The sequence below is a fragment of the Lissotriton helveticus genome, chromosome 6 (assembly GCF_964261635.1).
Source record: "Lissotriton helveticus chromosome 6, aLisHel1.1, whole genome shotgun sequence".
Classification (NCBI taxonomy): domain Eukaryota; kingdom Metazoa; phylum Chordata; class Amphibia; order Caudata; family Salamandridae; genus Lissotriton; species Lissotriton helveticus.
The window spans coordinates 1,806,426,779-1,806,452,234 of NC_136067.1; the positions used below are offsets into that span (position 1 = coordinate 1,806,426,779).

A 25,456-nucleotide genomic window follows, 5' to 3' on the forward strand; every position below is an offset into this window, starting at 1 on the left:
GTAGTGTTTTAGGGTTGAGGGTCGCGTTGTAGTGTCTGTGTAGTGTAGGGTAGTGTTGTAGTGTATGTGTAGTGTAGGGGGTAGTGTTGCAGGGTTTAGGGAAGTGTTGTAGTGTACGTGTAGTGTAGGGGTAGTGTTTTAGGAATTAGGGTAGTGTTGTAGTGTAGTGTAGGGGGTAGTGTATTAGGGTTTAGGGTAGTGTCGTAGTGTACTTGTAGGGTAGTGTTTTAGGGTAGTGTTTTAGTGTATGTGAAGTGTTTTAGGGTTTAGGGTAGTGTTGTAGTGTATGTGTAGGGTAGTGTTTTAGGGTTAGGGTAGTGTAGTAGTGTATGTGTAGTGTAGGGTGTAGTGTTGCAGGGTTTAGGGAAGTGTTGTAGTGTATGTGTAGTGTAGGGGGTAGTGTTTTAGGGTTTAGGGTAGTGCTGTAGTGTATGTGTAGTATAGGGTAGTGTTTTAGGGTTTAGGGTAGTGTTGTAGTGTAAGTGTAGTGTAGGGGTTAGTGTTTTAGGTCTTAGGGTAGTGTTGTAGTGTATGTGTAGTGTAGGGTAGTGTTTTAGGGTTAAGGGTAGTGTTGTAGTGTATGTGTAGTGTAGGGGTAGTGGTTTAGGGAAGTGTACGGGGCGTGGAGGGTAGTGTTGGCGTGTAGGGTAAAAAAAGAAAAGAGAAACTGTATGCGTAGTAAAAACCTGCGAAGTAATGTACTGCTAAGTAATGCCATTTTAAAGGTTTTCTATGATTTTGCGAAGTAATGGCATGCGTTTTAAAATAATGCGAATTAAAAACTGCGTAGAAAAGGCATGCTAAGTAATGGCATGCTAAGTAACATCATACATTCTGCACAACGTAATGCTATGACAAGGTGTTGGTCCTTGAGGGTGTTTGTTGAATCTCCAGTGTCTCCTCCCGGAGGAGCCTGGCAAAGGCTGGGGATGGACTTTCTTGGGCCTGTCCATGTTCTCCCCGCTAACTTCAGATACTTCCTAGTCCTCGTGGATCATCTATCCAGGTGATTTGAGGTTGAGCCCATCGGAATCTCAAACTCCAAGAGTGGCATCAACTGTCTGAAAAAGAATTTCCTCAGGGAAGGCTAGGGGGCCTGAGGAGATTCTTACAGACAATGGTGTCCAATTCGTCTCACAGGAGATGAATTAGTTTCTGCGCTCCTGTGGCATCAAGCACACCAGAACCCCCCTTTACCACCCTCAAAGCAATGGCAAGGCAGAGAGATTCAATGGAGTTGTGGTAGTGTGTGTCCAGGCAGATTTCAGATCCAGGTCTTGTTTTTTTTCCAAGCTGTGAAAGATCTAGTTTGGTCATACCGCACCTCGCCTCATGTTGCCACCAATTTCAGTCTTTTCGAACTTATAAGGGAGAGAAAAGCACCCTCACAAGTTTACCCTTTTTTGGATGGTGAAGTCCTCCCGCCAAGGTTGAGACATAAAGTGTATGTGGGTGTCTGCCAATAAAAAAAAATCAACTGAGGCATGTTTTAAGAATCATGAACCTACCATCGGGAAGGAAACCCACAGACTCTGTGTCTGAGACTGGGTTACAGTAAGAAAACCCTGTCTCAGTCAGAAAAGGCCTCTACGTTTTTTGATTCTCAGCAGATTGTAGGGGTCCGCAAGAATGCTGTAAAGTTATCTAATGGAAACTGGTGGAGCATCTCTCGTGTTGCCAGAGACACATGTTTTCCTTCTGAAATTGTGAAAGCTGACAAAAATGTTTCGGGGGGATGGTGCCAGGAAGAGCACCAGGGTCCATGCTAGACCAAGCAAATTATGAGATTATGTGTAGGCTCCTATGTTTGTTCATCACATTGCTTCTTTGTTTCTATACCCTTCCCTTTTCCATTCTGTGCCCCTTTCCCCTTTTCGTTGTTTTAGAATTATCTTGTCAATAGGGCGAAAGTGTGGTGAAGTGATGCTGGCAGAGCTCAGCCAGAACCTAGTGATGACACCTGAAGTGTTGGCTAGCACTGTGCTCAGAGTGTTCTCTCAGTGGCAGTTACTGTTTGTGCCTTGGCTGTGCCAGGTGGGACGGCTCTCTGTACCCCTACAATAAATACTTCTTCTGGAAACCTACTACTGTGTCCACTCTACTTCTTATCACTATACCACACAACTTGCACAAGGTCTTAATTTTTGACAACTGTGAATAAACATTTCTTTTGCTGGATAAGTAAAATTTTGCACACAAGTTCCTCAACGGAGGCCAACTACTGTACAAAGACCTACCGGCACAAGTGTGACCCTCTTCAAGTCATTCCCAGGGTGCAGAGGAAGGGGGAAGGGCTGTCCTCTGTGATCCCTACTCTTCACCATTGGAATAGAACTGCTGGCAACGTCAATGAGAGTAGACGCTCTAGTAAGGGGACTGGAGTGAAATCCAGGGAAAATAGGTAGGATATCGTATTATGCAGATGATGTCCTCATGTTGTTAGATTAACCACAAGAGACCAGACCTAGAGCCCTCCAAATCCTTGGCAACTTTTTCTGACCTCGTGATTAACAAGACCAATTCCTCAGTTTACCCCATATACTGCCTGAATGCAGCTCTAAAATGGGCAGGAAGTTGGCAAACACTCACCTTAGGCTTTCAATATTTGAGTATCTATGTGATGGATGACCAGCAGAGGCCATAGAACAGAAACATACAACCCCAATGCACAAGTGCTGGGCGCTGACCATAAGAGTCGTTTTTGTATTTTTCTGGTTTTCTTTGATCACACTTGAGAAAGCTGATGGTAATAAATCAACTTAGAGTGAAATACAAGTTAGGTTAACAAATGGTATTTACTCAAGATCAAATAAATTATCCCTTCTAATTGAATAGATGTTTTGTGTATGGAATCAATTGTGGATGTAATTACCTTCAAGAAATACAAATAAAAAACTAAGAATGAGTGCGCTGTTTGTATAAATGTACTTACACCTATTAAAGAACAGTAGTTGAGTTATCAAGACTTGGAAATTGTGTATTGTTGTTTGCAGTAAGTAGTTGAAAGCTGGAGTCTCTTGAAAGTTTCCAGGTAAAATTAACAAGGCAAACAGGACAGAGCTCTCCAACACCATAAGAATAGATTGTAAGAACATCTACTCTTAACTGGAAGAGTAGGTGCTCCTCCTAGTTGCTATAGGACTTAACAGAAACACACACAGTAATGAAATCCTAGCTAATACTAATTACTTAGTTTAACTCAAGAATAGGGAAAATCGTTACCTTCTAGTATCGTGTCTGGTACATCTGCTTGATATCGAGGTCCCACTCTAATTTCCCCCTTGTCAGCTAAAAGAGTTTTCAGTGAGGGATCGTACACCAACGAATAAAAAAATGTATCCTGAATCACAAAGAAAATATTCTGGCATAAATACAAACAGTATACATTTATCGGTGGTTTACATAATATACGTATATTGGTGTTTATTGCAACATTCTTTTTAAAACGCTCTACAATCACAAATGAAATCCCAAAGTAATTAAAATATGTAGTGAAAAACAGAAATAGATGACTAGGTTATCATCTGCCAACCCAGACATGGATTCTACAGACAGGCAGAGGCACAGAACGGTTAAGCAAGCAAATGCCCACTTTATTAAAGTCGCATTTTCTTGCCAGAATTAGCAGTATTTCACCGTTAGGACATGTAAAACACACCAGTGCATGTCCTACCTTTTAAATACACTGCACACTGTCCATGGGGCTGCCGTGGGCCTACGTTTGGGGCAATGTACATGTAGTAAATGGGAAGGATTGGGCTTGGCAAGCGGGTGCACTTGCCAGATCAAAATGGCAGTTTAAAACTGCACACACTGACACTGCAGTGGTAGGTCTGAGACATGTTTGCAGGACTACTTATTTAGGTGGCATAATCAGTGCTGCAGGCCCAATAGTATCATTTAGTTTACAGGCCCTGGGCACCTGTGGGTCACTTACTGGGGAGTTATTAGTACATCAAACATGCCAATTATGGATAAACCAATCAACAATACAATTTAGACAGAGAGCATATGCACTTTGGTACTGGTTTGCAGTGGTAAAGTGCCTGGAGTCCTAAAGTCACCAAAAGCAGGTCAGAAAAAATTGGAGGAAGAAGGCAAAACGTTTGGGAATAACCCTGCAAAAAGGGCTAGGTCCAAGAATCTCCAAGGGCTTGCTGCCTTGCCACCTGTTTTCTGAATTCTCACTGACACAGAGGACTTCCTGAATTTCTGCTATGGCTACTGGACTCTGCCTTCTGTGAGTTCTACCATTGCCTGAGGTGCCCCCTCCCACTTTTGGGTTTATGAAGTGGGTTCTGCAGCTGTTTTGCTACACAATCGATGCAGTGACGAAGTTGTGCCAATTGAAAACAGACGCATTGCCCTTTGATGCCGACGCAGGAGATGATCGACGACTTCTCCACAACGGACTGGTCAGCTTGACATCGCACCCCCACCCACCCTCCACCCCCCCCGCGGGGGGAGTGAGGGCGGCCGAGCACTTTGCCAGGGTCAGTTTTGGTTCCCAGTCCAGCCCTGGCAGTGTGGTATGCTCACCCCACATATGTAGGGTAACACTTATCAAGGGGACTGTGGCATTGAAGATTGGTAAGACTCATCACGGTCACTAGATTTTAAAGTTTACCAGTATATAAATATGGGGCAAGTTTTTTTATTAACAATATGTGATACTTGTGGGCAATGTAGTCACGTATTCATGCAAGTCACACCTTCTGGTATTGGTCGTTTTCAGAAATATCTGGGGTTTGTTGATTTTCCCAGATCCATAAGGCTGGTTAGGTGGTAGCCCAGTAGTGGAAATACTGCTGCCCTTCTCTAAGGAAACCAGGGACTGGAAACCTGGAGACCTGCCTTCATAAAAGAGGCCTGCCAGGCAAGATTCACTGGAGTGGGCCCAAAAGCTCCCTCAATGAGAGAAAATTCTGGGTCACCTAGACATAGGGTCGAGTTTGCGCTATTTAAAATTACAATAAAAAGCAATGCATATCCAGATGGGAGAACTGAAGAGAGTGCAATCACACTCTGTACTGTGTGATGGGCAACTAAAATGTTCTCAGAGTGAAATCGCCGGAAAGAGAGCTAAACAAACAAAAGAGAGACTTTGTCAGAAACGGACCAAAAATAAGCCAGCATTTCTGACAGCTGCAGCTAACAGCCATTTTGGCAATGGGGGAGTTTGCCAAAGCCCCACAGACAGCTACAACAGGTCATCACTATTGCTCGACCTAAGAAGGAAAAAACATTGCTTTCTAGAAATACACAACTTGAGTTCCTTTTAAAAGTGCAGTTTACGAGCACTGTATATTTCAAGATGGGTTACTTATTTTTATTAAGCAGAACAAATGGTAATATCTTACCTCTCTATCGAGGTATGATAAGACTGATTCCGTCTCATTCAGAAGAGCAACACTGCATTTCCCCCTATAAACATGAAAATAAGTTACATTAAGAAAGCGTTTGCAAGACTTTGATTATGAAGACAAAACAGGAACTGGAAAAAAAAACTGAAAAAAAAAGAACACATTTCAGCTAAGAGGCACCACATAACTCCTTCCTTCTGGAAATAATATGAGCTGAGACTAACAACATGGCAATTAATTATTGACACTTCATAGCCACAACAAAAAGGCATTATTGTTTGACAAAATCCAGGGAAGCCACTATGGACAAGGTCCATTGATCCTGTGAAAAGTAAAAGACTGCCTCGAATCTGATCCCTCCCAGTTCAATCGTTCTCATTCTAGTCCTTGGAGAAAATGAGGTGTGAGCGGTTTAAAAGGCAGGCTCTCCATTCCACAACTAATCACAAAGGAAATTAGGCTCTTCTTTGGCAGGCCTCTACCGGCAGACTGCATACAACTACACTTCTATGTGGACTACCAAAGCTCACTTGTTCAAATTTAAAGTAAGACATTCAGAAACACGGGGTGAGCCATAACGACGGTCAGGAAGACCATTTAATTGCTAAATAATCACAACATTACTTCCTCATCATCATCTTCACAGATAAATCCTAAAGAACGAGTTACTCAACTTTGGTTATACTTTTTCTGGTAGGTGACTATCCACAGATTCCCCACCTTATGACTTTCCCCAGGCGCCAGACTAGATCCGGAAACTTATGTAGCAATTCCCTTGCACGTCGTAAGGTGGTACTATACGGCGCAACGTCATATCTCCTGCCACATATGTGACTGTGGGCCCCCAATACATGTGCCACCTCCACACGTTCATGTAAGTTTTTCAGATCTCGGTCCATGCTGTTAGACACAGTGCTGTGGAAATTAGATTGGACAGTGTGCCGATCATTAGATTAGGCATCAAATTATGGGACTGTTTGAAATATTTCCACAGAACAGGGAGGTGGGAGGGCCGGTGAAGAATCTGGGGTTAGACAGTCTCTACCAGAAAAGCCATTATCGAAGGTAAGTAACCTGTAATTCTGATAGAGATCTTTACTGCAGATTCTGCATCTTCTGAATAGATCCCAAAGCAGTACACCTTCTCAGGTGATGGGTCTGTGAAATGGCTCGGACCAAGAAATCCTGCAGTAAAGGTTTGGCGAAGTGCCCATTCTGCCAAACCTGGGTGTTCAGGCAGTAATGCTCAGTGAACGTGTGGAGATGCGCCTATGTTGCAGCTTGGCAAATGTCCAAGATTGGCACACCAATGCAGTGGCAGCAACCTTCGCTCAGGTGGATTGAGAGTGCATGCATTTTATGGGTTGTTTCTTGGCCAGCCTATAGCAGATCTTGATGCATAACACAATCCATTTCGAAATTGTGCTCTTCTGTACCACTGTGCCTTTCTTAGCATTAGAGAAACTGAAAAACAGTTGGTCATTCTGTCCGTAGTTTCTGGTTCTGTCTATACAGAAACAAACTTTTTAATTTCAGATTAGGGGCTGCATGTCTCTACTTGGGGCCTGTGCCGGGAAACCCTTTGGGGTATATGTGTGCTTTATAAGACGCAAAATAAAATAACTGCCCTCTTAGGGTTAAGGTGGTGGAGAAGCTCTTTCTCCTTTGAGAGACTGGCCGGTGCATAGAAAGCTAGCAAGGTGATGGATTGCCCTATGTGGAAGGGTGTGAATTCCCAGGGCAGGAATGCCGATTGTGTCCTTAGCACTAATTTGTCTCGGAAAGAAAGAGGTATATGGTATAATTACTGACAAAGCCTTGAGTTCACTCACTTGCCTAGCTGATTTCATGGCAATGAGAAAAGCAGTCTTAGTAGTTAAAAGACGAAGAGCACAACTGTGAATGGGTTCGACGGGAGTGCACCTCAAACAGTGGTGGCAACATGTGAATCGGCCCTTGAATGAAAAGCATCACAACAGGTAACTTGAGAAAAGATGGCTGATCAGGTAAATATAGGAAGGTCCAAACGGACAGAAAGGTAATCTTTAACTGTTGCCACAGCAAGGCCTTGCAGGGTTTGGAGCAAACAAAACAGAATATCTGCTAACTGTATTTAGGGGTCGGATGCAATGGAAAAAACACCAAGCAACCAACTTCTCCCAGCTCCTTGCACAGGCAAATTTTGTGGATGAACACTTGGCTGCCAAGATGACATCAACTACTTCAGGAGAAAAATCTATAATCAGCATTCACCACTGAAACTCCACACATGAAGGTGTAAGTTGTGAAGGCTTGGGTGCAAGACTCACTCCTGCTGTTGCGACAGGAGGTCCTCCTGAAGTGGCAGCCAGATCGGAAGACAAATGCTCACTGCCAGCTGTTCCGGGTACCACACTCTCCTTGCCCACTCTGGGACCACTAGAATTACTTTGGCCTGATCTCCCTTTATCTTTTTCAGCACTCGGAGCATGAATGGAAGGGGCAGAAAGGCATATTGGACTCCTGACTCCCAATACTGGTGGAAGGCATTTCTGACGGAGGATTGCTTTGGGAACGCCAGCAAACAAAATAAAACTTTGGACGCCGCACATTCTTTCTGGTGGCGAATGGATCAACACAGAGTACTCCCAATTGGTGGAAGATGCCCAGTGCCACCTCCAAAAGTAATTGCTATTCATTAACCGGTAGGCAATGTTGACTACGTTTGTCTGCCTGCCATATAAAGATCCTGCCAGGTGCTGGGCAATCAGTAAGATTACCTCAGAGGAGCAGAGCCTCCTGGTACAGGACCCACAACCCTACTCTGCCCTGTTTGTTGCAATACCACGTGTTGGTCACGCTGCCGGTGAGAATCATTACCTTTTGACCCTTGATGGTCAGGAGCAACATCTTCTGAGCCAAACAAGTCACTCTCAACTCAGGAAATCGGATATGGGTGTGAGATTGCAACTAAAACCATTGCTCGTTGATCTCCATCTCTGTCAAACGGCTTCCCTAAACCAGCAACAATGCATTAGTCACAACTGTTCAATGGAGTAAGGAGCCTGCCTCTGATCGAAATAAGGTCAAACAGCTGCCACTGCAGGTCTTTTGTAGTCTCCTTCGACAAGTATACGGACTCTGAAAAGTCCCCTTGGTGTTGAGCCCACATGTGTCACCTGGCATGGCCAAGAAGCTAAGACGCCTCACAGCTGCTCTCACGGAGACCCAGGGAAACGGTTGATACATATGGATCATAGCCTTAATGTCCTAGACTCATTGAGGAGGAGGGATGGCCCAGAAAAGCACAGTATCCAGAATGGCTCCAATGAAAGGAAGCCTTTGTGAAGGAGTTAGCGGAGACCTATGGAAAAGCCCAATAACCGCAACAGTGTGGTTGTCATCGGGAGGTGGTTTACGGCTGCCTGGGTAGAGCCCACCTCCAGTAGTCAATATGGGAAGATGGTATTACCAAACTCCGCTGATGGGATGCACCTGCTACCATTACCTTTGTGAACATCTGAGGTCCCCTGTGAGACCAAAAGGAAGCATGGGGAATTGAAAAAGCTCTTGGCCCACCTAAAACCGCTGGTAACGTCTGAGGGACTGTAGGACAAGACATTGAAAACATGTGTCCTGCAAGTCCAGTGCTGTAATCCAGTTGCCTGGTTCCATGGCAGACAACTTGGGTCAGAGTGAGCATCATTAACTTGTTCTTCAGGAGTTCAAAGGGTACAGATCTAGGATATGACAGAGGCCAACCTTCGATTTTCAGCACCAGGAAATAACTGAGTATTCACCAGTCTTGATCTCTTTTAAAAGCACCCTCTCTATAGCTCAGGTGGCCAAAATTCAATGAACTTGTCCTTGGAGTATGGACAAGTGGTCTTCTGGAAGATGTTGTGTTGTGGGTGTCATTGGATAGGACAGGTAGAGAGTATCCGTGCTCCATAATCTGGAGTACCCATTGGTCTGAGGTGATACTCCTCCATCAGTGAATGTGAAAGGTGATTCTACCTCATACTGGGTGATGGTGTGCCCCAAAGGACAAATGAAAGCGTTTTTGAGGCAGCAGGAAAGGTGCTGGGGTTTGTCTAGTACTTGCCCATGGGGGACCTGTATGATGTTGGCCTGCTCCCTGGCCTCTACCCTGAAAGGACTGGGAGGTATCTTAGTACTGTGGCACAAATTGATGCTGCCTCTCCACATATTCCCTATCAAATATTCAAAAGGAATGTTGTTCGGGGAACTGCTGAGCAAGCAGAGCTAGTCCCACAGAGAGGGAGGGGGGGGTCTTGCTCTCTTAAATGTCTCTAAGCTAAGTCAGTCTTTACCCCAGACAATTTTGAGCCATCAAAGGGCATGCCCATAAGGGACTGCTAAACAACTGATGAAAACCCCCTGGAGTGAATCCAGGCACGCCACCAAAGGACTACGCTAGCCCTGACTGCCCTTTTCAGACAGTCGGTTGTGTCCAGACCTAAGAAAATGTTAGACTTTCCAGCATCTTGACCATCTAAGATAATGCACAGTAGTGTCAGCCTAAGCTCTTCTGGGACAGCTGGCAAGATGACTGCCACCCTGTCCCACAGTGGGTGAGGTCCCTTACCGGGACGCATGAGATGTTGACTGCGCTGAAGGCGAGACTAGTGTTGGAAAATAGTATGGATTAAGTTACTTACCCTGTAAGCATCAGTTCTTGGCATGTAGTACTGTAGGCAGGCTTTGCATACCCCTGCCATTTAGTGTTGTGTCTGGATGTGTGCAAGTTGTTTTTCTTCAATGATGTCTTTTGAGTCACGAGGTAGAGTGACTCCTCTTCTTGGCGATCATGTGCATGGGCATCGAATATTGTTAGAATGTTTTCCCGCAGGAGGGTGAGAATGTAGTGTAAAGTAAGTGTAAGTATATAGATGTCTATGCATATGAAAAGGTAAAGGAACAGTAATGGACACAGGTGTCCGGAAAGGAGGGCGGCACATGTGAATCTACAGCACAACATGCCAAGAACAGATGCTTTCAGGTATGTAACATAATCCGTTCGAGGCATGCCTGGCTGTAGATACATATTCTTTGCATAAACTGTATAGCAGTGCCCTCCAAAAGCTATGGCTAACCTGTGGGTGTTATAGTTGTTTGAAAGAGTGTATGTAGCACTGCATGACCTACATCAGCTTGGTGGCATGCTAAAACATCCACACAAAAATGTTTAGTGAGATTGCCCAGGAAAGCCATAAAAGCCCCTTTCATGCGAGTAGAGTGTGCTCTAGGGGGTGTAGGTTTAATGTAATGTGTGAATGCATTTAACTAACCACCTGACAATGCCTAATTTGGATATGGGCTTTCCTTTATGAGGGGGCGAAAAAGCAACATAGAGCTGTTTGGATTTGAGAAAGTCTTAGTTCTATCAATGTAGTAAATAAGGGTTCTCTTAACATCTAATCTATGGAGAGCCCTTTCAGCAACCGAGTCTTGTTGAGGAAAGAACACAGATAAGTCAACTGATTGATTAAGGTGGTATTGTGAGAACTTTTGGAAGGAATTTTGGGGTGGTGCGAAGGACCACCCTCTCTTTGTGGAGCTGGAAGAATGGCCCTTCTAAGGTTAGTCCCTGGAGCTTACTAATACATCTGAGTGAAGGTATAGCAATTAAAAGAGCTATCTTCCAAGATAGATATTTAAGGGAGAAGTTATGTAGCAGTTCAAATGGTGGGCCCATAAGTCTTGTGAGAACAATGTTAAGATTCAAGGTAGGTGCAGGTGGAACCGGGTGTGACATCACTCGAGACCTTCCATAAAGGCTTTGATGACTGGTACTTTGAACAAAGACAGATGTTATCTATTTTGCAGATAGGCAGCCTGCAGCCAGATGTAACCTTATGAATGTAAATGCACGGCTAGAGAGCTGTATATGCAGAAGATAGCAGACAATGCTTTATATTGTAGCATTAAATGGATTGATACTGTTATTATGACAATAATTTCCATTTCGCTGCATCGCATGCTCTAGTAGTAGGCCTGTGAGCTTCTTTGAGAATGCTCATACATTTAGGTGTGAGTTTGAGATAACCAGATTCTATGACAAAGGGGCCACATTTCTAGGTGAGTTCCTAGGGATTTGGGTGCCTGATTTCTCCATGGTTCATAACGAGAAGGTTTGCCTTGAGGGGAACCTTCTAGTGAGGAACTACTGATAGTTCTGCCAGTGTTGTGAACAAGGGCTTTCAGGCCCATGTGGGAGACACTAGTATGAGTGGGATAGATGTTTGCCTGCGCTTCCAAACCAGAAATGGAAGAGGGAGCGGCAAGAAAGCATAGGCAAATATCCCTGACCAATTTATCCATGGAGCATTACATTTGCTAGTGGGTGTGGGAACCTGGAGGCGAAGATTGTGCTTTTTGCCTTGTGCGTGGTTGCGAACAGATCTATTTGTGGATATCCCCAGTTGTGGAAGTAAGGGAGGAGGAATCACAGGTGGAATTCCCACTTGTGGACTTGTTGCTGCAATCTGCTGAGACTGTTGGCAAAATCTTTGCCTCTTCCAGGGAGGTGTTCCACTAACAGATGAATGTTATGATGTTGAGTCCAATGCCAATGGCATCCACAAAAGAACAAAAGGTGAATTTGCTTACTACGATCAGCACATCAATATTGAATATTTCCCTTGTTATTAGTATATACAGTAAGAATTAGATCACCATTCTAGGAGTGCTCAACTGATAACATGCTTATTCACCCTTAAGCAATTTAGCCACGATATTCTACCCACTCAAAGTGTGGTAGAGTTTCATGAACCATATAAATAGAAAAATTGTACCAGTGCACATCCCTACTCGTTGCTTTTATCCAATTGACATTCAAATCAGATCATCCAATAATTTCAATGTTCTTCGAGTCCACAAAGATATTCAAAGAGTACAAAGTCCATTAATATTCAGTATTCTTATTTATTGATTTCTTTCTTGCCACATCGTCACAGCCGACGCGCGTTTCGCCCTACGCGGGCTTTTTCAAGGCTGTAATTTGTATACAAATTATAGCAATAGATCAGTATAATACATTAAGGGCCACCTTTGACATTTACAAAAATGTATACATCATTATCATATGTTCTAATTTAGAGCATTCCAAGTGTACCATCATTATTATTAAATATTATACCCAGGTTATAATGGCTGTCCAATTGCTTAAATGAATATCAACACACAATATAAATATGTTCCAATACATGTCACACGAATGAATTATGTGTGGTCACCCTACTCCATGAAATAGCTTTATAATATCTGATAGCAATAGGGGAAACCGTTTGCATTTCCCCAATTTGTTTCCAAGCATGGATAAAAAAGGTTTCCAAGATGACCACCACATACCCCTTAATGCTATTAAACATTTTTTTTTATTTAAGTATACATACTAATGTGCCCATTACCACAGTAAGTTGATTATTTTTTGGATTTTTGTTGAATTAAATAATAAGCTGTATGCTAAGCTAATAACTGCCTTAAAGTTGTATGATCACACTTACCAAAGAAAATTGGTATGGTGAGTGGCGTAGATTCATACGAATCAATAATTAAAAGTCGGTCTTTTAACCATGTAAAACCAAAATGTGAACATATTTAGACGATTATTCTCAGCAATATTGCTAAGCAATTGTTTAGATCAAATCCAACGATACGCTTCTCATCATACACAGGCTTACCTTGAAGCCTCTAAAATTGTAGATGCGAAGATTGGTCCATGTAGTTTTTGTGCAAAAGTTCCATTTAGAAATCAGTTGGACACGTTTAATAAGAGCTTTTAGGAGCCATGATAAGTTCCATCTGTAATGAAAAAATATGTCCGTAGTTACAATGTTTATGAGGGACATGTTTTTTAGTGCCTATTATATCTCTAATTATATTCATATTATATCTAATTACGAAGTTGTTGTTATAAAAATACGATTAAAAGCCCACAGCAGTATTCGCTCTGCAATCTATAGCCCTAGTATAAAACAGAGAATCCATTTTTCTCCTTTGAATTACTGGGAAAAGATTTCCCAGTTTCGCTCTGCAATCTATAGCCCTAGTATAAAACAGAGAATCCATTATTCTCCTTTGCATTACTGGGAAAAGATTTCCCAGTATGACCAAGACAAACTAACAGGTCGCTATATTTAAACATATCGGTCCATTCTCTATCGCATAGTTTCTTGATCCCATAATACCTCACCATTTTCAAAAAATATACACCGAAGCAAATACACATTAGCCTTAAACAGGCCCCACGTTCATCGTTAAAAAAATATATATATAAAGGTCTAGTATGTTAGTCATTCTTTGGTTTCTAGTTGGCATTGACACGTACTGTTTCTGAAACGTAATTACGTCCCTTAGTCTGTTTGTTCTGGTTGTTTATACAGTTCAATATATGTTCACCGAAGAAGTATTTCGAGACACACGTTAAGCAATCCTCTATGGTGAACGTATGTCTACTTGAATTAATTAAAAATACCGTAATCTCAGAATGAGCCTCCGAATGGTATATCCCATTCTACCCAGTATGACCAGGTTACCGTCTCAGCATTGCACATTTACTTTCTCAGCTCCATGACTAAGTCGTCTCCGAGCCCGTTTTTCAAACTTACCGCCAAAGCGAAAATGTCGCGTATTCGCAGGGCAATTCTCCTCCGCGTTCGTCTTCCCGGAAACCACTACATCTCCCTAATCATACATTTATAAAGACAACAAAGAAGGACTAACTAGTGAAATTCATTAGTCACTGCATGGAACGTGGTGGCCATCTTGGAATGTTTATAAATTGCATTCAAGAAAGTTGGTATGCTACATTTAAAGCCAATCATTCCCTCAATTTTAAAGATTCACAGAATCTGTATTGGGATACAAATATTTACAATTTACAAAGTATATTAGAAACCAAATCACGACATATTCCACCATTTTAGTCTCACATATTATTTTAGTTTCACATTCAGACCGATATGCCATTGAATTATCAGCATTCATATATGTTGGTTTCTATGGGCACATTATCAAATCTGATTATACATTTTCCTGTCACCAAGCCTGGTTTAACCACATGTTTACATACATGTTTATAGGAACTCACACATCTTTGTCCATATTTGCTCCTTTCTCCACTGCTCTTAAAGAAATGATCCATTTACTTTCTAATTTCCGTAGTTTATGTTCACGATTACCTCCCCTGTTGCCTGCCACTACAACATCTATTCCATGAAACCTGATTTTATGCAGCTCATTTGGTTGATGCGACGTGTTAAAGTGTGACGCCAAAGGATATTGGGCATTATTGTTACGTATGGCACGAATGTGCTCCTGTATTCTTTCTTTTAATGGCCTTATCGTGCTGCCTATATATATCCAATCACATATACATTTTATGCAGTACACAGTGTGGGTGGTATTGCAATTGATGAAATTTTGTATTGTGTGCAATTTTGGGCTATTATACCTAAAATTAATAGTCTTGTTCAATGCAAAACAGCATATGCAACAGTTGCCACATCTATAAAACCCTTTGGGAGATACAGGCATCCAGTTTGGTCCTCTTGGTGGGGGAATGTAACTTGGACATAGTTCTTGTCTTAAGGTTCTTCCTCTACTAAAGGTAATAGAGGGTTGTTTCAGTCCTACTTTATTATGCAGACTGGTATCCTCCAATAGCAAGTGCCAATGTTTGTTTAGTATCTTATACACGTCTGTGCTTACAGTACTATATGGAGTGATAAACCTTATATTTCTTTTTGTCTTGTCAGATTTGCGTTGTTTATGCATGAGCAGTGAATCTCTGTTGATTTTGTCAATTCTATTTCTAGCACTGGTTACTGTTTACTTATTGTAACCCCTTGATAGAAATCTCCTTTCCACTGATCTAAGTTCTGTGTCTGTCCTCTCTTGATCACTGCAATTTCTTTTTATCCTTAGCATTTCCCCATAGGGGATTGCATTGATTTGTGACCTGGGGTGTGCACTTTGGGCATGTAGCAAAGAATTACATGCAGTATCCTTTCTATAGGGGACCGCATGCAATTTATTGTTTTTGACCATAATCGTAATGTCCAAAAATGTATCTTGGACATACTTTGCTCCTTTGTGAATTTTAAATTAAAAGGATTGTCATTTATGTATTCAAAGAACATGTCTAGTTCTTCCTTGCTACCAGCCCAAAACATTAACAAGTCATCTATGTAACGACCTAGATATAGGATATTTTCTGTCAACTGATTTGAACATTTTCTCCATATATGGATCAGTTCAAAATATCCCATATAGAGGTTGGCTAATGAGGGCGAAAATACGGATTCTGTGAATCTTTAAAATTGAGGGAATGATTGGCTTTAAATGTAGCATACCAACTTTCTTGAATGCAATTTATAAACATTCCAAGATGGCCACCACGTTCCATGCAGTGACTAATGAATTTCACTAGTTAGTCCTTCTTTGTTGTCTTTATAAATGTATGGTTAGGGAGATGTAGTGGTTTCCGGGAAGACGAACGCGGAGGAGAAACGCCCTGCGAATACGCGACATTTTCGCTTTGGCGGTAAGTTTGAAAAACGGGCTCGGAGACGACTTAGTCATGGAGCTGAGAAAGTAAATGTGCAATGCTGAGACGGTAACCTGGTCATACTGGGTAGAATGGGATATACCATTCGGAGGCTCATTCTGAGATTACGGTATTTTTAATTAATTCAAGTAGACATACGTTCACCATAGAGGATTGCTTAACGTGTGTCTCGAAATACTTCTTCGGTGAACATATATTGAACTGTATAAACAACCAGAACAAACAGACTAAGGGACGTAATTACGTTTCAGAAACAGTACGTGTCAATGCCAACTAGAAACCAAAGAATGACTAACATACTAGACCTTTATATATATTTTTTTTTTTAACGATGAACGTGGGGCCTGTTTAAGGTTAATGTGTATTTGCTTCGGTGTATATTTTTTGAAAATGGTGAGGTATTATGGGATCAAGAAACTATGCGATAGAGAATGGACCGATATGTTTAAATATAGCGACCTGTTAGTTTGTCTTGGTCATACTGGGAAATCTTTTCCCAGTAATGCAAAGGAGAATAATGGATTCTCTGTTTTATACTAGGGCTATAGATTGCAGAGCGAAACTGGGAAATCTGTTCCCAGTAATTCAAAGGAGAAAAATGGATTCTCTGTTTTATACTAGGGCTATAGATTGCAGAGCGAATACTGCTGTGGGCTTTTAATCGTATTTTTATAACAACAACTTCGTAATTAGATATAATATGAATATAATTAGAGATATAATAGGCACTAAAAAACATGTCCCTCATAAACATTGTAACTACGGACATATTTTTTCATTACAGATGGAACTTATCATGGCTCCTAAAAGATCTTATTAAACGTGTCCAACTAATTTCTAAATGGAACTTTTGCACAAAAACTACATGGACCAATCTTCGCATCTACAATTTTAGAGGCTTCAAGGTAAGCCTGTGTATGATGAGAAGCGTATCGGTGGATTTGATCTAAACAATTGCTTAGCAATATTGCTGAGAATAATCGTCTAAATATGTTCACATTTTGGTTTTACAGGACTAATGGTTAAAAGACCGACTTTTAATTATTGATTCGTATGAATCTACGCCACTCACCATACCAATTTTCTTTGGTAAGTGTGATCATACAACTTTAAGGCAGTTATTAGCTTAGCATACAGCTTATTATTTAATTCAATAAAAATCTAAAAAATAATCAACTTACTGTGGTAATGGGCACATTAGTATGTATACTTAAATAAAAAATGTTTTTTTAATAGCACTAAGGGGTATGTGGTGGTCATCTTGGAAACCTTTTTTATCCATGCTTGGAAACAAATTGGGGAAATGCAAACGGTTTCCCCTATTGCTATCAGATATTATAAAGCTATTTCATGGAGTAGGGTGACCACACATAATTCATTCGTGTGACATGTTTTGGAACATATTTATATTGTGTGTTGATATTCATTCAAGCAATTGGACAGCCATTATAACCTGGGTATAATATTTAATAATAATGATGGTACACTTGGAATGCTCTAAATTAGAACATTTGATAATGATGTATAAATTTTTGTAAATGTCAAAGGTGGCCCTTAATGTATTATACTGATCTATTGCTATAATTTGTATACAAATTACAGCCTTTAAAAAGCCCGCGGAGGGCGAAACGCGCGTCGGCTGTGACGATGTGGCAAGAAAGAAATCAATAAATAAGAATACTGAATATTAATGGACTTTGTACTCTTTGAATATCTTTGTGGACTCGAAGAACATTGAAATTATTGGATGATCTGATTTGAATGTCAATTGGATAAAAGCAACGAGTAGGGATGTGCACTGGTACAATTTTTCTATCCAATGCAAATGGCCTAAGATAGACGTAATAACTGTAAAGAACTTGCCCCCCTGTTTTTGCATATAGTACAATGGTTGTCATATTGTCCATTGATACTAAAACAACCTCGCCGTTCCGGTGAGGCAGGAACACTTTCATTGCTAGGTGAACAGCTTGAAGCGCTAGGTAGTTGATGTGAAGAACCTGGTGTTAGGTGTCCCAGAGACCCTGGCTGTGAGATTCTGTAAGTGAGCACCCAGCCTGTCAGTGAGGAGTCTTGTCAGGATGATGTAAGGAACAGAGCTGAGGAAAGGCCACCATTTTAACAAGTGGTTTGTGTTCAACCACTGCAGGCAGCAATGAGTATGGCGGTCTTTCAACACCAGTTCCTCTAATTGACCTTGTGACTGAGACCACTGTAGTACTAGACATTCCTGCAGTGGACGAATGTGTAGCAATGCTTGTGGCACTATGGCGATGCAGAACACCAATATACCCTGTCTGGGCATGACAGTTCGGACTTAACTACGGACTTGGTTGGAAACGTGGTATTTCCGTTTGGAAATTTTTGAATCTTCCTGAAAGGGATAGGCTAATCCCACCTATGTATTTACGATAGCCCCCAGATACAGTTGAACCTGTAAAGGCTAAAGATGAGATTTTTGGAAATTGATGGTGAAGTCTTTTTGATGGAGCAGACCTATGGTATTTTGAGTGTGTTGTTGGCACAGAGGAAGAGTGCTAGCTTTGATAAGTCAGTAGTCGAGATACAGGAAGACATGGATGTTTTGTCTGTGTAAATGTGCTACTACCACTGCTAGGCATTTGGTGATTATTCGAGGTGCAGTAGTCACTCCGAACGGGGGGAATTTGCATTGGTAATGTTGCCTGCTATCACAAATCTTAGGTATTTGTGAGCTGCTAGATGTATTCGAATGTGAAAGTAGGCATCCTTTAAGTTTAGGGCTAACAGAAGGTCGCTTTACAAGAGAAATGGGATTACATCTTGGAAAGTGACCATATGGAAAGGCTATGACAGGATGTAATGATTTAAGGGCCACAGATATAATATTGGCTGTAAAGATTAATCTTTTTGGGGGATTAGGAAGTACAGGGAGTATACTCCTGACCTCTGCTGTTGTAGAGGGATGGGTTCTATATATCTCCTTTGAGCAAGAGAGCTTGAACTTCGAGTAGTGTTAAGAAGTTCCAGAGAGAACCTGTGAGTGCAAGGTGGAATGTTTGGTGGTGTGGTAATGAGCTCCAGACAATAAGCATCTTGAGTAATGTCCAACATGCACTGGTCTGATGTTATAAATTCTCATGTGGATAGAAAATTCTGTAATTGTCTCCCAAGCATGTGTTGAATGTGCAGAGGATAGGGGAAGGTAGTCATTATTTTGATTTGGGCGCGGTACTATGTGGGAAAGCACCTTTGCGGTAGTATCCTCTCGGAGAGGAGTAGTGGAACTAGCCATGTTGGTATAGTAAGTAATCATCTTTATTGCTCAGTTAATTAAAACCATTGCAATTATTAGCAAATAAAACCATTAGTTAAATACAATTAGTGTGTAAAAATATAAAATAGGAATGACTACATTTAAAAAGTAATAATTAATACAGGAATTTGAGTTTGTTTCGGGCTAAGCGTAGAAGAAAAAGGTGAGGCACTTATATACCGCCTTGCTATTTAGCCTTCGGGAGGCGGTCCAATACTCATATCGAGTGATTGGTCCCTTGTCAATGTCCGTTTGGGTTTCACTTCGTAAGTTGGCGTCAGCTTGTTTCTGCCCTCTGTCATTGTTGTTTCTTTTCTGCTTTCTCCAAAAATTTGACAACGTGACTTGCTAGCTGGGTGTTCGTCCCGTCAAAGCAGGCCTTTACCGCCTGCCGGCGTGTTCTTATTCCCAGCCTGTTGAGGTGCTGTTTTAGATGGTATCTACGTTCTATGTCCAGTCCTTTGCATGTACATAGTAGGTGCATGATGTCTTCTTTTTCCTTCCCACAGACTCGGCAGTTGATTGTTTCTTGGGGCCTTTTCCATGGAGGGAGATGGTTTTGTACGGGAAGTTGGCCCAGCCGTATGCGTAGAAACTTCTCCTTTGTGCGCCTGGTGAAGCCAACTCCTAAGTAGCTTTGGCAGAGGCTGCTTGTGTAGCTTTGGATAACTGTCCAACCGTGGGCCCGGGTTGCTAGACTTGCTTTATCCTCAATTAATGACATAGATCTAACTGATTTGTTAACTAACTGTTTAAAGGTAATATGAGATCCACCGATCTTCCAGGCTTCTTGTAGGCACAAGGAGTTTATGGAGTGCTTGAGATATATCGCGGCCGCACTGTTGCTCTTTCTTTCCATAGGTGGTGATTTAGGCTTATGGCATCTCCTCTCTGGATCTTGTGCCATCTTTTGGCGTAGGCACCCATTCGCTCAAATGTTTGGTTTCTCAGGCCAAATTCCAGCCTAATTTGCGCCTGAGAAGTGTAATTGGGCAGGCTGAAAATTATTCTCATGGCCTTCGCGATGGTGCTGTTCAGTTGCTGGGCGTCCCTTCCTCGGAGGCATTCGCTACCGTAGGTTAGGGCCGGTGTTAGTTTTGCCTGAAGTACTTGAAGCAGGGGGGGTGAAGCTTCGGCCAACTGCTTTTGTTTTAAGGCTCCTTAGCGCGATCCCTATGCTAATTCCCCTCCGTTTTATTGCTTCCTTTTGCTGGTAGAATGAGCCCTTTCTGTCGAGGATTACCCCCAGGTACCTGTACTCCTCCACTGTTTCCAGTGTGGTCCCTCCCATGTGCCAGTGAAATCCAGCTGATGATGTTTTTGCGTTGATCCTCATTGTTTTGGTTTTTAATAGGTTGATGCTTAAGCTATTGTCTGATGAGTACTTATACGTAGTGGTGATCAGATGTTGTAACCCTATCTGTGTTCTGCTGATTAGGACAATATCGTCAGCGTACATTAAGTTGGAAAGAGTGAGACCGCCTATGCTAGGAGCATGAGAGTTAGTTTTGTCCAGCTGCTGGGCAAGGTCGGACATAAAGATGTTAAATAATGTTGGCGCTAGGACGCAGCCTTGTTTTAGCCCTTTCGTGGTATTTATTTTCCTTGAGAGGAGGTCACCTGGCCCTAGCTTGACTTGGACCCATGTGTCCGTGTGTAGTAAGATCAGCTGTGTGAGCAGACCTGATGGGATGTTCCTTTTTTCCAGCTTTGACCATAGTAAGTTTCTGTTAACGGTGTCAAACGCTGAGGTGAAATCGATAAAGCATACATACAGGGGTAGATTTGCTGCTTTTGTGGCGTCGATGAGGAGTGAAAGAGCTAACATGTTTGATGTTGAACCCATTTGTTTACAGAATCCAGTCTGGGTGATAGGAATTACTGCATTTTCTTCCGTCCAATCTAGGAGATTCTCTAATAGGAGACCGGCGTAGTATTTAGCTTCGTTATCGATTAGTGCTATTAATCTGTAGTTATTTGGGTCCTTGACGTTTGAGTATTGGTGCTAGTATAGAGCCTTTCCATGACGCTGGAATTGTTGCTGTGTCTGATATCTTTTTGAAGAGTGGCACTAGGGCCGCTGCCCAGTAGTCCGGGTTTTGCTTATAAAGTATTGGGGGAATCCCATTGGGACCTGGCGCCCCCTCCGCTTTCCCTTTCGCAATCCTGCTTATTATTTGTTTTTTAGTTGGGTCAAATGAATTACTGGCCAATTGTGTTGACCGTGCTGGGCATTTTTTTTCCTTATCTGGTCGACTGGTTGTAGCAAGTTGTTGCACTTTATTGAAGTGTACCTGAAGATGGTTGGCCCAGGCTTCCTCGGTTACATAGGAGTCGGTGGTAGGATTCCTGGAGTTCTCAAGTGAGTTGACTGTTTTCCAGAATCTTCCGCTTGTATTGGGTCCTTTGGCGTCGTGTAAAAGTCTCGCCCATAGCTCGTCCTCTGCTTTTCTTTTTTCCTGCCAGATTGTTCTCTTTTTGCTCTGTTTTAAGTTTTGCAATTCCAATTGGGTTGCAGTGTCCGGTCCTTCGCGGTGTAGTTTCTGCAGTAGTTTGTTGATTTTACTTTTAAGGGCCTTTATCTCGATGTTTTCATTTGGTTCCTCATCGCGGTTACCAGTTGAGTGGGTTCTTTTTCCTTGGTTTTTGCCGCTTTGATGGTCGGTCTTAGGTTTCCTTGTATGTTCCTGTCCCAGGCTCCTCGTGAATTGTTCCCAGGCGTTTAGGTACTCAGACTTATTTGTGATGCACTTTTCCCACCGACTTTTTGCATCAGTTGTAAAGCGTTCCAGATTTGACGTGATGCATTTAATTCTTTTGTGTGCCACCAGCAGTGAACATCCCAAATTTGTCGCCGGCCTAGATTGCACAACCCCCTTGAGATTAAGGCCGAATTCTTGGGGCTGATGGTCGCTGTCTGACATTGTACCTATTCGGAAGTCCGTGACTTTCGCGAAGAGTTGCAGGGATACAAATGTAAAATCTAAGGTGGAACTGACTGTTAGATTGTGAAAGGTAGCAGACGGTGGGCTGTCGTTTGTAAAGCGGCCGTTTAATGCTGCCAGATTAAGGTGTTCTAGATCCTTAGTGCTTGCCATTGCCAGCCGGTTTTGGTTGCCCCAATTGCTTATAGCTTGTTGTGGAATGTCCCATGCGAGGAACAGTTCTTCTAGCGGAGTGTCCCTTGTTTGAGGCCCTCCCAGGAACATGTTAAAGTCCCCTGTTACTATGAGGCTGGGACTTTCTGTCTCTATCAATGTTTTTGCGATCTCTTCCACCAGGAGCTTCATTCCTGTTTTTTTTCCCCGGGGATGTAGATATACATTCATCAGCATTAGTTTTTGTTTTGGGTCTATTCCCCTCACTTCTAGTTCTATTGTGAGGGTGCAGTTATTGCCTGTCTGTTTCGCGTGTATGTACTTCGATTCGTTGAAACTCTTTATAGCAGTGTATATTGTTAGACCCCCCTTTGAATGGCCATATTTAGCATTTCTTGTTGCTGGGAGATGGTATGTCTTGTAGCCTTGGATGTGGTGTTCTTGTTCTAGCCAGGTCTCCTGTAGGGCTATTATGTCAAATGTTTGGAGGTAGGAGAGTAGCTGAACGTTGTCTCTTTTGTTTCCTAAGCCGTTTATGTTCCAAGAACATATTCTTAGGTGTTGCTGTGTTGCTGTATTTTGTTGGGAATTTTGTCAGGGCTTTGAGGCCCTTGTGTTAATTGTCCGTGCTATCCAGTTCCAATCGGAATGTTCCATTAGGCCTTGCTCTTGCCTGTTGGGCTGTGGGGTCATCCTGGACACCGAGAGGCTCCTGGCCCCCTTTAAGACACTTTCAGTTTTTACCGGCGGAGGCTTACTTGTTGGGTCTTGGGCGTGTCTTCCTTTTTGTGCCTGACGTAGTGGTTCCGGATACCCGGTTTTTCCCATTCTTTTTAGGCGTATCCCCCAGGATAGAAAATGTGACTCAGATTCCATAATTCTCTTCACTGTTTCGTTCCTTGCCCATGTAGTTTTTGTGACCTCAAGATTTGACTGGTGCATACTTTGGATAAATTCCACTGCCATTAGGTCTTTGGTGCTAATATCAGTCAGACTACTGATAGTTGATAGTAGGAGTAAGATATTGCCTCTATTGAGGATATCTCCTCTCCCTGTTGAGATATAGTCTGGAATGAACAGTATTATGCTACTATCAGCTTCCGCCTGGCCGATCTCCCATATTTCATCGTCTTTTGTGCCCATTTCCCTTTGTGGGATTTCGTGTCTTTTGATTGGTTTTGGGTCCTCCCCCTGCCCTGCCCAGTTTGTCTTGTTGGTTGTGGCTTTGGAATCTTGTTTCGAGGGGGGGGGGGCTTACTTCTGTCTGCTGATGGTTCTCCCCTTGATGTTGAGTTAATGGGCTTTTCACTTTGTGTTAGCTTATCCATCTTCCTGGCCGGTGACGTTTTTAGGGTCAAGGGCAGACTTTGTTTCTTCTGCTGCTGTTTCTTCTGGAGCTTCTACTGCTACTACTACTGGGGACATGATTGCCTTGTGGAAGAATGAATTTATGTTGGCCGTCTTTTTTCTTCCTTTTCTTTTTTGTTTTCGTAGTCTTTTGTTTACTACCTTTGATTCATCCTTACTTGCCTCTCCGATAGGGTCATTAAGGGGAGTTCTAGCTGTATCAGGTTCTGTCCCTTGCATATGTCCGGGTTGTGTGTGTCTTTGTGCCGGGGCTTCACTCCTTTGGTGGGCGAGAGGCTGCTTTAGGGATTTCCCCATGGCCTCCGCATAGGTGTCATTAGTCGGTTTTTTAACTTCTAGGCCAGACGGACTGTTTGGCTTGAGTTTTCCTCTTTGGCTATTTGGAGAAGTTGATGGGTTCTGTTCATTTGCAGTAACTAGGTGTTCTCTAGTGTGTTGGAGAAGTTGGTTTTGGCCCTCTTTCCCGGTACCTGGGTTACTTGGGGTTGTTTTTTCCGTTTTAGGTCCGCCAGGATACCTCCCAGGAGTTGAGGGATAGTGGTGAGTTTGTCAAGTATGGTGTAGCAGGAACAACTCGGCTGCTCTATTTTTGTTTCCGCTTGCACCCTTTTGATCATGCCGTTCATGTCTGACAGCTTGTTGTCGATTTTGGCTACATGTATGGCCAGGAAATTTAAAAGGGATAGTTGAATGTCCATTTTTTCCGAGTGGTACTGCATGGCCTTAATGGATAATTGAAGGGTGTTTAGCAAAGATGACAATAGTGCATCAGCGCTTTTTGGGAGATCGTCGCCATGTTGGTATAAGGTAGAGGCATCGGAGGAGGTGCCTTTTAAACCCACTCAGTAGGTGGAACGGCGTCTGAAGGACTAGGTGTCTGAAGTACACCTATAAATTTGGCAGTCTCCTTATGTTCTTCATTTTTTCCAGGGCCAGATCAACCTGGAGACCGAAAAGATGTTCTTTGTCGAAAGGGACATTTAATAGGCTTTGTTGCATTTCTGGCTTCAAGCCAGATATGCAAAGCCAGGCATGGCACCGCAGCATGATACTAGTATTGATTTCCCCTAGCAGAGGTATCTGCTGAATTGAATGCACAACGGATAGAGGTATTGGAGATGAGTTTTCCTTCAGAGACGAGCTCCTGACCTCTTTTCTAGTGCTCCTCAGGGAGATACTGGAGCAGTTCCTCCATTTAGTCCCAATGGGAATGGTCATACCTTGCAAGCATACCCATGGATTGGCAACACGCCAACGGTTGTCAGATTGAGCTGCCACCCTGTTATAGGAGGCGTCAATGAGTTTTCTTTCCTTGTCAGGAGGTGGTGCATCATTGGCAGCTTGGGAATTAGCTTGCTTGCAAGCATTGGTAACAACAAGCGAGTCAGGAGACATATTAGTACCGGTTCTGGAACGAATTTACAGGGAGGCCTTCGAGAGGGGTCATCTGCCGCACACAGCCATGCAGGCCATAGTAATTTCTATCCCTCAGCCAGATAGAGACACTCTGGAGATTGCGAATTATAGGCCTTTATCTATGCTGGCTACAGAATATAAAATCCTAAGCAAAGCTATTGCCCTACGTATCCAGTCCCATTTGACTACACTTATACACTGCGACCAGTGTGGTTTCCTCCCAGGGCGCAGTACTTCCCTCAACACGAGACGCCTGCACGCAATCATGACAGCGTCACCCGTAGAGCTGGCGCAGGCGGGCTGTATCGCGTTAAACCTCAAACAAGCGTTTGATTCGCTCTAT

General features: G+C 42.6%; 1 protein-coding gene across 5 annotated transcripts in view; it reads right to left on the bottom strand.

Moving 5' to 3' along the window:
- MTA3 (metastasis associated 1 family member 3) overlaps positions 1–25,456 on the bottom strand; it is a 771,323-nt gene that overhangs the window by 567,110 nt on the left and 178,757 nt on the right. For all 5 annotated transcript variants that reach the window (XM_078649696.1, XM_078649694.1, XM_078649692.1 and 2 more), the window contains exons 5-6: positions 5,361–5,424; positions 3,223–3,340 (exon numbers count right to left, since the gene is read on the bottom strand). In XM_078649696.1, the coding sequence (XP_078505822.1) occupies positions 3,223–3,340; positions 5,361–5,424 (182 nt within the window). The remainder of the gene's footprint in view (positions 1–3,222; positions 3,341–5,360; positions 5,425–25,456) is intronic.